At 40.8% G+C, this 15,538-nt stretch overlaps 1 protein-coding gene across 2 annotated transcripts in view; it reads right to left on the bottom strand.

The window, feature by feature from the left end:
• FGD4 (FYVE, RhoGEF and PH domain containing 4) overlaps positions 1-15,538 on the bottom strand; it is a 217,521-nt gene that overhangs the window by 33,378 nt on the left and 168,605 nt on the right. For both annotated transcript variants that reach the window (XM_053661567.1, XM_053661568.1), the window contains one exon: positions 973-1,062. In XM_053661567.1, the coding sequence (XP_053517542.1) occupies positions 973-1,062 (90 nt within the window). The remainder of the gene's footprint in view (positions 1-972; positions 1,063-15,538) is intronic.

Here is a 15,538-nt window from a genome sequence, read left to right as displayed (position 1 = left end):
AAGTACTATATGATTTCACTTATATGCTGAATCTAACGAGTGAACAAAACAGACATGGACTCAGACTCATAGATATGGAGAACAGACTGACAGGTGTCAAAGGGGTGGGGGCTTGGGGACTGGGTGAAAAAGGTGAAGGGATTAAGGAAAAAAACCCACCACATAGACACTGACAACAGTATGGTGATTACCACAGTGACGGGGGGTGGGGGTAGGTAGAAGTGGATACAGCGGGATAAATGGAGATGGAAGGAGACTGGACTTGGGGTGGTGAACACACAATGCAATATGCAGATGACATATTATAGAAGTATATACCTGAAACCTATATAATTTTATTAACCAATGTCACCCCAATAAATTCTATTTTAAAAAATTTAAAAAAGAGAACTATTGGAAAAAACCCTTTCTTTGCTAATGTGCTTTTGAAATGATACCGAAGGCTCTCCCATGATAAAAGTACAAAATGCGATGAAGTAGACTCATATAATCAACAAATATGGACTGTGCAACACCAAGCACCATAAAAGACGTTTCACAGAAGCCTGAGCAAGGGAACTCTCCAACCCCTTCTGGCCCTGCAGCAACCCACACGATGCACACAGGGCTGAGAGCAAATGGGCCAGACAGGGTAGGCAATGTATTCACATTAGTGTCACACCAGAATCGCCAAACTCTTATTTAGATTGTAATAGTAACGTGGCGTACAGAACCACAATGAATGGTTTAGGGCTGAGATACACAGACAAAGGCACTTGTGACTTGTACCGAGAGTCCCTTAGCCTGTTCCATATTAAGTATACACCCTGTATACCTGGTGAATTCACTGGCAAAGTTGAAAATGTTACACTTCTCCTGTCACTGGTCCGAAGCGGACAGGGCCTTCTTTATAGTTTCAAAAGACCTTAATTATGAAGTTGAAGTAATGTATAGTGCTAAAAGTTAAAGCAATTTTGAAAAGGAAAACATTACCTGATCTAAGAGGTCAAGTCGGTTGACGTAAGCTCTTTCCGTAAGCAAGAGTTCATTGGCTATGTTGTGAAGTTTTTGCTCATTTGTCTCCTACAAATAGAATAGATATTCACTTATTAGGAAATAAAGCTTGGATGATACTTCTCAAATAGTAAACACCTCATCAAATGGATTGATTAAAACTGTTTTCTCAAGCTCCTCAAGGTACCTAATTCCTTTTAGCCATCAAGGAACATCCAACCAGAAAGGAACAAAATTAGAAGTAAGTGATTTGCTGGATATAATCTGTAACAGCTTCTTTAAGTTGTAACTTCTTCTTTGACCTTTGTAGCAGTCAGTAATAATGCTCATCCATCTTTTCCTTGAAACATCTTTAATCTTTTCCAGTTCTCAGAGACTATACTTTTCTCTTTTTCCCCTACCTCTCTTGGGCTACTCTTTTGGACAGGATTCCATCACTCTCTCAAACATCATCTCTAATTATCAGCTCTATGGGCAAAACTTTTGCCTTTGCCCAAAAACCCCACAACATTTTATTGTGGAAAATTTCAATCATACATAAAAGTAGGAAAAAAAAAAAGTAAAATGAACCTCCATGTGTCCAATGCTGAGATTCAACCATTGTCAACTCATTGTTCATCTCGTTTCATCTATGCCCCCCAACCTCCTTCTACCCATATTTTAAAATTAAATCCACACTTCATTATTTCTTCAGTATATGTTTACTTAACACTTAAATATATTTGTAGAACCTTCCTAGTTCCACGAGGATAGGAACAATTTTTCTTGGTTAACTGTCCTGTCTCTTGTATCTACTAAAATGCTTCAATGACACATGGGCACACAATGAAATTTTAACAGTTTCACCCAACTAACTACTATGGGACATCTGTTACCACTTTGACATGGTATCAACATAAAATGAAACTCACTATTTCTGGAAAATGTCTACCCTGCCACCACCCCAAACTTTATCATCCTGGCAATGGTCCCATCTCTTTCCAGTTATGTCTTTGGCACCCTGAATTACTTTAAACTTAGTTCCCTCACTAAATCCACTCAGCGACCCACCCCTCTCATGACAGTTTTACATCTTTAGCGTCCATCCTTTAGGTTCTCATCACCGCTGCCCTGTTTTGCTCCTACCGTACCTCAAGCCCAGGCCAATTAATAGTTGCCAAATGCTCTGATTTCACTTTTTTTTTTTTTTTGGCTCTAACCCACCTTGTCTACTGCTGTGTGAGGAATCTTTCTAAAACTCTGCTTTGCCCAGATAATCCTGCTTTCCATAGAAAGAGAAGCCTTCCACAGTATTCCCCTCAAAGACGGGATAAAATCTAGATTCCGTATACCATTCTGGGTTGTTCAAGCCTCATCACTTCCTCAAACTTCTTTCTCACTGTCTCCTCTTGAGACCCTTTCCTCCAGAAACACTGTTCTATCCCCCTTTATCCAAACACATCCCTGCCATTTCAAGCCTTTTTTTTTTTTTTTTTTTTTTTTTTTTTTTGTCCTCACTGCCTGGCACGTGCTCTTGCTGTATCTCTCTAGGAGTTTAAGACTTACTTTTCTTTCAACAGCCTGATGCATTTCCATCCCTTGCCTATGGAGCCTTCTTTAACTATCTAAAGCCCTTGGGCTTGGTCCTATTAAGGTGCATTTTATATTTTATGCCAAGGCATCTTTTTGCTTAGAAATTTCTACCTACTTACTTTGCTGAAATATCCTTTTTCACTCTAGGAGAGTATAAAAGTATAATAAGGGTTTAGTAATAACCCTAGTGCCAAAGTATATTTCAAACCAGGGTCTCATCTGTGTAACTGTTACATTTTCAACTATAAAAAGAATGTTTCCCTGTACTCAACACATATGTCAGCCTCTTTATGCTTTACACGCAGCATCCGTTCTGCTGCAGAAAATGACCAAGTCACTTCTTCCAGCTGAGATGAGCAGGTACAGTAACCTAATATTGTTTAAATAATTGGTGGTCTCAGAAATACTGACACAACAACTATGCAGTCAGCAAATTCCCCAATTAGTCAAGGTTTTAGTTTAACTTAATGGATTCAGGGTAAAGCACTAGTATTATTACCTGCCTGGTGCCCTCCCCCTGCTGCCCCACCATTTCTTTATTAAAGATATTTTTTTTAAATCCCCACCTGAGGATGTGTTTATCAATTTTAGAGAAAGAAGAAGGGAGAGAGAGAAAGAGAGAAACATTGATAGGTTGTGGTTGTCTCCCTTATGTGCCCCAACCAGGGATCAAAACTGCAAATTAGATCTGTGTCCTAACTGGGATCAAACCTGTGACCTTTTGGTGTACAGGATGACATTGTAACCAACTGAGCCACCCAGCCACGGCTCCCCCCATTTCTTAATGGTATCCAGATTTGGTTAGTGTATTATCCCGCTACTATGTAGCCTTTCCTTTAGGGAAACTAACCTCATTCCCAAATCAAAAGGGAGACCCTGAGTGGTGTAACAATGATGGGTACAGAGCAATTGGTTCAGGAGCCAAGGGGACATGAGGAAGTATGCACTGGCAGCTTTGGAAAAGGAGGCTTGCCCTGCCTGGTGTAGCTCAGTGGATTGAGTGCTGGCCTGTGAATCAAAGCATCGCTGGTTTGATTCCCAGTCAGGGCACATGCCTGGGTTGCAGGCCAGGTCCCCAGTAGGGGGCATGCAAGAAGCAACCACACACTGATATTTCTCCCCCTCTCTTTCTCCCTCCCTTCTCCTCTGTCTATAAATAAATAAATAAATAAATAAATAAATAAATAAATAGATAGATCTTTTTTATTAAAAAAAAGGAAAGAAAAACAGGCTCCCTGTTTTTAAAGGAAGAACCACAGAAAAAGAGCCTCTCTCTCTGCTGCTCCATGTGAGTGAGGGGACCTATGCCGGCTTCAGTGCTATGAGCGGTGGTTCCATAACCACAGAGGTGCAGCCAACAGAAGTCATATTGTTTAAGTGAGGTCGAGTGTTATCGATGTTATCTTGTAGCATCCGGATTAATGCAAAAAACAAACACTGTGAAACAGAAGCAGCATATATATCCCATGAACTTTAAAAAACTTTCAAGTAATTTTTAAACAATTATTACTTATATTATTTACTTCTCTCTAGAAAGTAAAATGATTACTGAACTAAAAACGGGACTGAAACTGTTAATAAGTGGACACAAATACACAGTAAATACATAAGAAATCTATCAACATTTCAGGGGAAGATGAAGTAATATGTTATTCTACATACAGGATATACTGACCTAATCAATGCTATGAATTATTTATGTTGATTTTGTGTTTTCAAGCCAGATTTATTGAGATGAAATGTACAAATAATAGAAAAACTCGCCCTTTTGGTGTCAAGTTTTAGCTTTGCCAAAGGCTCATGACCACGTCACCGCCACCACGACCCAGGTACCATGTGCGCTCCCACCGAGCTCCTCCCAGGGCTCTCGGAAGTCAGTGCCGCTCCTCTCGGCAGACCGGCCCGGGAAGCTGCTGCCTGGGCCTGGGCCAGAGGCGGTGTGAATGGGACCACACAGCACGTGCCTTCAGAGTCTCGCTTCTTTCATTTATCGAAATGCATCCTGAGATACATCCGTGTTCTTGGTAGTAGTCTGTTCTTTTTCAAGCTCCCAGTTTCATTTTAATACTACTACCGATGTATCTTTTTGATTCATACACTTTCATGTGTTTTGATTCTAGTTCTGACAAATATCTTTAAAGAAAACGACCCTGCAGAATTTGTGCTAGAATACAGTAATGTCTCTTGTATGAGTCAGAATTCATTAACCCAAAAGTCATACTGTCTATTGTTGCCATGCCGTGAAGTCACCCCTGAGGTCTTCCACATCCTACGGCGGATCTTAGGATGCTTGTAAGAAACAATCTTTTGCTGACTGCAAGTCATATTTTAGCTGAACGTGGCAAATTGTGGGTATCCTGGACATATTTTGCAAAAGTCAAAGGGGATGCCAGCAGTTATTAGCAAAAGCTATATTCCTTCCACACAGATGGTCTTCTAACGTGAGGTCCCTGACCTTGCCAAAACCAACACGAAGATAAGCAAAAGTAAGTTTGCTGACACAGTTTAATCACTCACTTGGAGGTCTGTGAAAAGTTCCCAAGGATTTTGCGGCTGAGGCCAGAAAATCACAGGCTCAGGAGGCTTCTTTTAAGTGGACCCTAACAGCAATAATAGTCTCGCTGTAACGGGAACAACTAACACTCATGCACTGACTGCTGGGTGCCAGACACTATCACAAGTATTTCACATAAATGGTCTAATCCTTACAATACCTTTATAAAACAGGTACCATTATTATTCTTTTTTAAAAGATTTTATTTTTATCTACGTTTAGATAGAAGGGAAGGAGAAAGAGAGGGAGAGAAACATTGATGGGAGAGAGAAACTTTGATTGGTAGTTTCTCGCACGTGCCCTGAACCCCCAGGGACTGAACCCACAGCCCAGGCATGTGCCCGCCCAGGAGTCGAACTAGTGACTGTTCGCTTTGCAGGACAATGTCCAACCAACTGAGCCACAGTGGTCAGGGCACTGTTACTATTCTTATTTTACAGGCAGCACACATGCACAATGAAACAAAATCCCCAGGCTCAAAGGGGCCTGGAAAATTGTCCAAGGTCACACAGTTAGAAGGTAACTGAATCAGATTCTTACCGGCCATACCTGATTTTAAGTATCTACTCACTAACAGTTGGCTCCCACTCTAACCCTTCTTTGCAACAAAAAAACAAGACTGCATTTAGTCTAGTCGTAGACTGCTAGATTGCGTTGTGCCTACAAGTGAACAGACTAACAAAATACCAACTATTCATTTAAAAATGGAATGTGTTACCTACTATACATTTTAATTTATACAGTAATTATTTTTTCAACCAAAAATTCTACTTAAAGCAGACCGCTCAGCACTTTAACAATAATTATCAGGTATAAAAATTCAGTCATATTTGATGTGATAATACTACAGCTTACAACTTTAAAAATTTTAGTTACTTGAAGCATTAGTTTAGTTACTAAAATTCATCTACAAGTATATTTAGGGAGACATATATGATCCTGCGGCATGCATGGGTCTTTTATTACTCTTTCAGACTTTAGCTTAAATAATGGACAAAGCAGTCTTAAAATATGTAGTTGATACATTGTGGCTATAGCCTGATTTTTTTAAATATAGAAAGTTGGATAAAGTTATATAGTACTGGTTCTTACTATTTGCCATTTCAAAAGTATATAATGCCTATTTATGTTTAGCACTTTACTAAGAAATCTTGTGATTTATTCTTGTGATTCTTTGGAAGAAAATATGGTTATACAATATTGATTTAATAAATAATTCTATTTGATTCTATTGGGAGCTAATACACAGGCTTGACTCTTCAAGTCAATGATACATAATCTTACTCTAAAAGCATCTTACTTTTGATATCCCTCTAACTGATAGAAGGATTGGGCTTTTTCACCTGCAAATATATACTTGTATATCGAAAGCTGATTCTCAGAGTGTTATTGCCTCAAACAAAAATATATTAGAGTATACCTGAAGTACCAGAATCAAAAAAGCAAGATGCATTCCTCTTGCAGTAATAGATGACCCAATGTACTCTTCTCGGCCTCCCTCTGACTTTCCCCTGCTTACTGACTACCAGGCTACCACTGTGGACTTCCACGCCCCCAGCAACCTTTCGTGGAGACCTGCTCCATCGTCACTCAGTCTGGGTCCAGTCTCACTATCAGTCACCGTACCTGCTGGCTCATGAATGTGCTGCAGTGTCAGTTCTGCCTCCTTATTTGCAGACGTCACCGGCACCTGCAGCTCTCTTCAGACCTTTGACACACTCTTCCATATGGCAGGAGCCAGGACGAAGAGCTCCCGCCCACTGCAGCTCACAGACCTCATTAGCTGGACGGGCGTCTGGGGAGCCAGTGAGGCGTTCTTCAGAAGCGTGGTGCCATACACCCTGCCACGTGCCTCAAAATCATCAAGTGGGGGAGCAGATGTTTTAGAAAGAATTTTATAAATGGTAATGAACCATTACGGTTTCCCAAAAGATGCTTCAGGGACAAAATCTTCCATTATTTTTAAATAGACCTGATATTGGTATTGTGCTTTATATCTCTTTCAATTAGGCTATACAACTCTTCAATACATGTTCTCATATGATTTCACTTGAAGCAGGAAGCATTTTTTCTAAAAGAATTGCATGAAATCTACTAAAAGTTATCACAGCCTTTTCCACATATTTTATGAGAACTTACGTTAAAAAACAATGTGTATATAAATTGTCAGCTTTTTATAGGACCAGACTGAATGGTCCTTGGTCCTGAAGACCTGCCCCAATCTGCTGTCAGTTAATTACATTCACCCGTAGAGAAGTTCGCTGCGGCTGTGCATAGGTGCCCGCATCTCTGCATCCCCTGAAGCCCGCTCTCTCCTAACAAGATGAGTCAACTCAGGGAATAAACCCTTGATTTCATACCACAATCCATGAAATGCATCAGAATTCTGATGCCATTTTTGATGCATTTCCAGACATCAAAGTCTTCAACGAGGCTCAAAAGTCATACAGCTAAAGTGTGTGCTTGAGCCCAGATTCAAATCCAGGTCTGTGAAAACAAAGTTCTTGCTCTGTTACATACAGCCTTTTAACTAAGAAAACTTCTGCGGGAAGTGAGAAACACGAAAATGGGAAGTAAGGGAATAAAGCACAGACTTTGTGTGCAATGAAGATCATGGAATAATGCCCTAAATAAGGTCACATGTTCTCAGGGAAGATTTGTGACCAGCAAGAAATTTATTACCAGGTTTGCTTTCAGAGCAAAGTCTAAGCCTGCGTTTGACCCAGCACTGATGCTTTCTCCACCTCATGTCCTCTACACTATTTACTCAGTTCAAAACAGGAGAATGGGCGTGTGAGAGAGCTTTCAGTCTGAAGGTTTTAATTACATCCCTTTGAGATGAACTGGGGAGGAGGGGGAAATACAGCTTCCATCGACAAGGGCAACGTGGGTCCTTTCACAAGATCAGACAGGAAGTAAGTGATAGCAAAGAGAGAACTCTGCTCTTCTCAGACCCCGTATTACATTAGACTAAACTGTCCTTTGGGTTTTTGCAGAAATGAAAGATCAGACACCAAGAAGAATTTAATAAATACTCATAATCAAGAACTGAATTAGCTTATCCCAAGTCTAGGCAGAACATCAAAGAAATTAGGCCACTTATAAATATTTCTGATGATAATTCCCTGGAGTTAAAACCTTGCACATAGAAGTGAGTACAAGAAATAACCTGTGTGGTAGTAACCTATGGTTCTGAAGCAAGAAAAGCAGAATATAGGAAATTAAGTTAAAAAGGAAGAGGCACCCAAACTTTCTTTGTGCACCTCATAAAGAGAACCTCAGTTTAAAACGGAAATGGTAGAAAGTCCCGGGATATTCAGCAGGCAGGATGTGTTGAATTCTGGGTTTATTGAGGGACATCTCCATTCACGGGTCTATTCATTTTGACTTACACATGAAGAAATTTTATTTTATGTTTATTTTACAAACACACAGCTCATACTATGTTTCAAGGCACTGTTCTAAGTCCTTTACAACCATTCAATGATCTACACCTCGTAACAATGTTATGAGGTAGGGATTATTATCTCCATTTTATGGATGAGGAAACTGGGTACAGAGGAGTTTAAATGACATGCTCAGGGTCACACAGCTGGTAAGTGGCTGAGCTGGGACTCACACCTACAGTGTCTGGCTCTTGAGCCTGCCTTGGTGACCACCAGGTTATGATGCATTGTTTTCTTTTGGTTTTTGTAAGCCACATACAACTATATTTGCAAGATGTGACCTTTTCATTCCTCTCCCAGCCACACCACGCTGGATCTCCGTGTGCATGGTGACCTCTGTGCACCTGGCTTTCTCAAACCTCCTGGTCACGCCAACATCATGTAAAGCCATCCTTGATTCTATTAGGCCCTTGTCCTTTTAGCACTGCTGGCTCACTGATTCTGGCTCACTCCCACTGTAGTTTGCTTCTCTTCTTTCCTGGGTGCCAGGCCACCAAGCAGTTCTGGAAAGACGCTGACTGGTCCCACCATAGTTGACCTGGACCCTCAGCGATATAGTCACAAGTTATCACAAGAGCTAACCTTCTCCACTGTCCTCAAGCTCCAAGTCCCATTCCTTGAGGACATCGCACTGGCCTCTGTGGGCACTTCCCAAGCACCAAGCCTCAGTCACCTCTATGCTGTGGTCCCTTCCTGCCTCACTCACCGGGTTCCAGACTCTCTGCTTCACTTCTGTTTTGCTCACAACAGGGAATTCATCCTCTCAACCATCTTCGAATTCTTCTTTCCACTTCACCTCATAATATCTTAAATAATGGTCATTCATTCATCTTAATCTGCCTTCTCAACTGTTAATTTCCTCATTGGATTCCATGCGGTGCTTTGTCCTCCATATAAATTCACTCAATTTAATGGGATTCCCCAGGCTCACTGAGCTAGTAGCTGCACTGTCCCAGGAAGGCCTCGGTCTGCAGGTGAACGGAGTTTCATATTCTAAATGCTGACCGTCCTCATAGGCTCGCCGATACCCTCTCAAGCCCACTGGTTCTCACAACACCACTCTCTCTCCTTCTTTTTCTTCTCAGATAATTTGCTATGTTCCTCCTTTGATTATGCTTGAGCTTCTAGGGCTCAGTCCTTGGCCTTTTTTCTGTTCCTACATACTTAATTCTGGCAATATTAATCACGCCCTTATGCACACCCTCTTGTATCCTTATCCTATTTCCAGAGTTCCAGATGCATGTGTCCACTTGCTTAGTTAGTATCTCCAATGGCTGTCTTTGGGTACCACAGATGCACTAGTACAAAACTAACCTAATTAGCAGCTCTACTCGCTCCCCTCAAACACTGCTACTTTACTTCCTGCCTGCCACTTAAGTACTTCATTAACATGTTAGGAAACCAAGGCCTGGAGAGTGATGGTAAGGTGCCATGTCCAAGGTCCCCTAGCTGGTAAGCGATGGAGCTGGGATTTGAACTCTTCTTTTTAATCAAAAGCTCTCATCCTTAACCAATAAACTATAACGTCCCCAGAATATTCCACTTTTGTTTTAGACATCTTCAGCTGTTCCTCAACTTCAGAAATATCTAAGTCCAATGTAGGTTTTGCCCCTCAAATATGCCGTTCCTTTTATTCCCTTATAGTTCAATAATGGTACACCATCTGCCACTCATCCGAGCTAGGAGTTGATCGTGACTCACTCCCCACATCCAGTCACCAGACACTCAGAAATCTGTCTTCGTTGCCCTGACCCTCTGCTGCAGCAAGGACCTCATCCTCCCACACCTGGGCCACTGAACTTGCTTATTGTGTACCCTGCTCCATCTGTTTTCCCTTTTGTCTGACTCATTTTTTCTAAAACCCACAGATGTACATCATGTCACTTCCACGCTTTAATTAAGTGCCTCTGGGGCCAGACAGAACGAAGCTTACAGAAAGTTTAAAATAACATAGAAATAACACAGGGAAAGAAACCTATGCTTAATGGAACAAAACAGGATGCAGAATGACCATACATTATGCTAGTGAGTGTATGTGTTTAAAAATCTGCTCAGAAAAACAAACTGGAATGTTCGATATCAAAGCAGTGGAACTAAGGATGTTTTTATATTCTTTATGTATCACTGAATTTTCTTGATTTTCTATGAGCATTATTAATTTTTATTTAGACTTTCAAAAATCTTTTTAAAAAGTCTCCATTGTTCTTTGGGGATGGGGAATATAACTTGGGCAATGCAAACCTGCTGCAATTTGTCCTCAGTTTACATTTTCTTTTTAAGCCTCTTCCTCTACCCCTACCCTCATTTCTCTAGCCCTCTGGCCACTTGTTATGAGGCCAGAAATATCCCAAACATGGGATCTACTGTCCTGCCTCTGCTCACTCCTCCCGCTTTTCTTCTGCACCTACTCTGGACCACCCAGGAACCTCCCAACTCTTCCTTCAAGCTCGTCCAACTGCTTCTCTGCAGCCGCCGCATCCAGCCTCCTCCAAGCATCCCTCCTTTCTTCATCGGTGTTGGAAGCACACAGTCACTCTGTTGGGGTGATTTGCTCCTGTTTCTCCTTGCTCTGTGGGCAGGGCCTACCTGGTTCATTTGTGCCAGCACCTGGACAGCCCATCGGCTCACTGAATTTTACAACTGAACTACAGGGGGTTTCCCGGGTACAGGCTCTCTTAGTCCATGTCTTCACATTTCTTTCTGACACCTTTCCCAAAATACTAAACAAAGTCACCACAAAAAGGAATGTAGACGTTTCTGAGTTCACCACTCAGTTTTAGGTGAATAGAGAAAGGCCATCCTCAGACTGCTATGAACTACCCACACGGTTAGTGCAACCTTTCCATTACGCTCCACATTGTCTGAAAACGCCCTCAGCTTCAGCTGGAGCGCCCATCGCCATCACGGCAGCAACAGAAGCCCGGCCGGCCACGCTGGATCATTTCTCTGCAGCGCTTTCGCTTGCTTGGAATTAGAGCGGGCTTGTCAAGAAGAAGAAATAGCTAAGGGGTGACTGACTTTCTCTTCAAATCTAATAAGACCGCAACAGTTGCCGTCCTTATTTTTGAAGAAGTGAAAGAAATTTAAAGCTTTACCAAAACAAAACAAAAACAAAAAACTTGTTGCCCTTCATAAGAAATGGATAACTAATATAAGCATTGTTTTAACTCCCAGAAAACTGATACCTCACATTATATCCTATAAAATTAATCAACAACTTTAAGAATTACTATTAAACTCCGTGGGGAGAAACTAACAGAAAGAAGAAGAAAAGTGACTTATGTGAATTACAGCACCGGTTTTCTATTCACGATTTACTTCTGAGTTTGATTCTCTGTCATTCTTTTCTCTAGAATTATTTTCTTAATTTTTATTTGAGTATGTTCAAAAGTCATAAACCCCCCAGGTTCATGTAATAACATAATAAATAAAAATAAAGTGATAATAATGAAGAAACCAGAAACAGCCAGGAAATAAACAGATTAACTTTTTAAGATTTGATTTCTAAGGAATGATGTAACCACCATGGTGACATAGGTCGTTCTTGACTCCACTCTCCCCACAAGAACTAACATCTGCTCACGAACAAGAAACCTCTGGGAGAATCCTAGCGCCTGGGGCCGAGGCTGCAGCACCCCCCACACCACGGAGAACAAGACAGACGCCATCAGAAGCGGGGCATGGCACTACTGAAACTAGCTTTCAACTCGCCTCTGGTTTCATCGGCCACCACATTCGGTGCCGATTGCCCCCCACCAACCCCAGCTTGATGGAGGAGGGGGAGGAGGAGGAGGAGACTGTGGTCAGTGCAATAATGCTGCCCACGGGTGCAGTCCAGGATCTGACCTGGTACCAGATCACCTCCAGTCACGAAGTCAAAGCCGGACGATAGGACTGAATCCTCCCTTCCCTGTAGGTGATGAACTGAAGACCATGCAGTGCACTCAGCATGACTACTGATGCAGGCTGGGAAGAAGTCTTTGATATGGATGGAAAAGCCAACAATCCTAGGGCAACCTATATTTTAAAGGGGTTTTGGTCCAGGGACTGGGATTTTAAAAAGGGTGATGTTGCTGATACACAGTTAATTTATTTCCACACCTTCTTGGGGGTGGTGTGGAGGAAGAAGAAGAGGCAAGAAATGAGAGAGGACTGGGGAACTGTACTAATATTGAGGAAAATATCTAACCTATTACAGCATTATATTTTTTTAGGTGGGAAATCATCCCAGTGGATATTTTAACTCTATGTAAAAATACTACTCTGATTTCTTTTTTAAAAAAACTGTTTTTGTTACGGTCTTAATAAAAACTGCTATTATTAGAGATTTAATACATTGCTACTTTGGGCTTATGTTGCCAGTAACAGAGATTTGTTACATACTTAAACTTTAGTCTTAAAAAGCGTATAACCACACACATTTATATTCGGTTTATTGTACGAAATACAGAGGAATACGACAAATCTCAGAAAAGTCTACCAATAAAACACGTTAAAGTATATACTGGATATTAAAAGGCTACAGAGAAGTTTCCATGTGTACAGCATAATCTATGAATGCAGCATTTCATAGTAGCGCATTTGTACTAAAATTTACCCACCAAAGCCTACAAACCTCAGAAAAGGTGACCATTTTGAATAAAATTCATTCTAAAATGTACTGATCCATTTACCTGAGTCTCCTAATATAATTTAAGCTAGTTATGACCCCAATCTGTCACACTGAACAGAGATTCTAATACTATTACATCCCCCACCCCATCTCAGCCTCCTCAAGCACGCAGCGGACAGCACACGCACACGCGTGGTATTCCAGTACCTCCCCTGGAACTTACGGGCATTAATGTTGCCTTACAATGACATCTCCCCTTCAACCTTTTAATCTGCTGTAACACACGGTTAACCTTAATTTAAAGATACTGTAACACCTTGTGGGTGAGAGAGAAAGGTGCCACAAGGTGCTAACAATTTTCCCTTGCTTCTGAGGTTTTTAAAAACATCTGTTTATGGTAGAGTCAACAATTTCAGACGAGCAGGCAGTCTTTATCTTTTATGTGGTAAAAATAATAGTATCCTCTCTTCACCACTGAAGGTGATTCTTGATCAAAATACATTAGATAATGAAGCAGTTACATAAAGTGAGAGTATTTTAAAATCCACTCTCAATTATTAATAATGATAATGATTGATTGTTCAAGAGGCATTTCACAAACCCTCTCCATGCTTCTATTCTATTCCTATCTTCCAGCCCTCAAACCCTCATTCTCACGCCCCTGGTGGGCACTTAGTAGGTGTCCATTAAATTTAATTCTGGTGTAAGTGAAACTTCCTTAAGACTATTCTGATGTAAATCTCTTAACTGAATTATATAAAGACTGAACAAATTTTTTTTTTGGTTGTCTGCACAGTGAGATTCAAATAATTCCATTATGCCTTAAAGTCCCACACATTGGGCAGTTTAAGAAGCAGCTGACAATCTGGAAGGCCATGCCCACCGAGGAACGTATCTAGATATAACAAACAGCACAGAATGATGATATCGCCACGGATAAGGGCCTGGCAGTGATACTTGATGTGTACCCTTTAATTAAAGGCACAATGAACTGACTGGCTGAAGTTCATGCTGCTAGCTAATGAACAAGCCAGAAGCAGCATCAGGGTTTCCTGGTTCTAATAATCATTTGGTTCACTATATACTATTAAATGTTTTGCTTAAATGTTTTTATTTTAATTGTGGTAAAATTTACATAGTATAAAATGTACCTTCTTAACACTGCTAGCATTTCTGTTTGCACCTTGGAACAAGGATGGCCAATGCAACAAGCATCAGGGCTGTGCAGGAGACCCCGCTGCCATGTGCCTCCCATCTGAAAAGGACCATGAGAAATTACATCCCAATATTCCTTGTCAGATGGGAGACATGTGTGGCGTTGTTGGATCAACAGTTCCACAGAGGAAAAAATTTTAAAAAACCTTTTCTTTCCCACATACAGCATGTACCCTCCATCACTTAAATTCTCATGTAGCAGAAGGGCCAGCTGTACTATTCTACATTGCACCAGTTTAATAAGGAAGCCCTAGTAAGTCTCTCCTGAACCCAAGGAAGACATTTCTAAAAATGTATATACAATAAGAGATAGCAGGAAAAAGAGTAGTACCCAGCAACCACAGGCATAATTACCAATGAAAATACTTCCCTTAATAAGAATAGCTCTTACTGTTTTATAAACGCTTGCTGGTGGCATCATTCCAACAGTAAAAGGACAGATGTCTGAGTTCTGAGGCTCTTGGTCCTAACCTTCTCTTCCGTCCACCATCGCTCAAGCAGAGAGACGCTAAACCTTATGCTCTATCAAGATGTTAAGAGATTCACTTTGCAACGTCCTGTTTCTTTAATTTCAGATGTTACCAAGCATGAGTCACTTTCTCCCACCCACTTCCTTCTTTGAACTTTCTCTGCTTGAAAGTCAGCATTCAAAATTAATTTTCTAACCTCAAGAAAACAGAGCCATTGGCTCTGTTTTGGATTTTTGTATAGGAGCAGTGGAAATTGTACCACAAGGTGGATTTTGCTTTAAAGTTCTAAATACATTAATACTACTCTAATATTTTAGTATCAGTCCTTCTGATTTTCTGCCCATGTTAAGATACAGCACCATAAAACAACAAAGTACATTAGATCTAGGACTTGGATTTCTCTTACAGAATTTCCTTTAATTATCCCATTTTCAATTCTCAACTTCCCTACACAGACTATTACTTTAAATCGAGAAGAGAGGCTAAGCAATGGAAACTTTAGCTTCTCATCAGAGATGTCAACAACTTTCTATATGCACCTTTGATCCAAGAAATTCCAAGTACTTTGGAAAAGCCATTATTTGTCAATATAGCCAAAGCATTATACTGACATGAATAAAGAATACAAATGCAATTGTCTTATCACTGGAACTGCACCCAACCTTTTGCTGTGGCA

Source organism: Artibeus jamaicensis, unplaced genomic scaffold, assembly GCF_021234435.1.
Source record: "Artibeus jamaicensis isolate MK-2021 breed Jamaican fruit bat unplaced genomic scaffold, CSHL_Jam_final contig_233, whole genome shotgun sequence".
Lineage (NCBI taxonomy): Eukaryota > Metazoa > Chordata > Mammalia > Chiroptera > Phyllostomidae > Artibeus > Artibeus jamaicensis.
The sequence above is the reverse complement of the archived record's forward strand: the minus strand, read 5'-3'. Positions and strand labels throughout refer to the sequence as shown.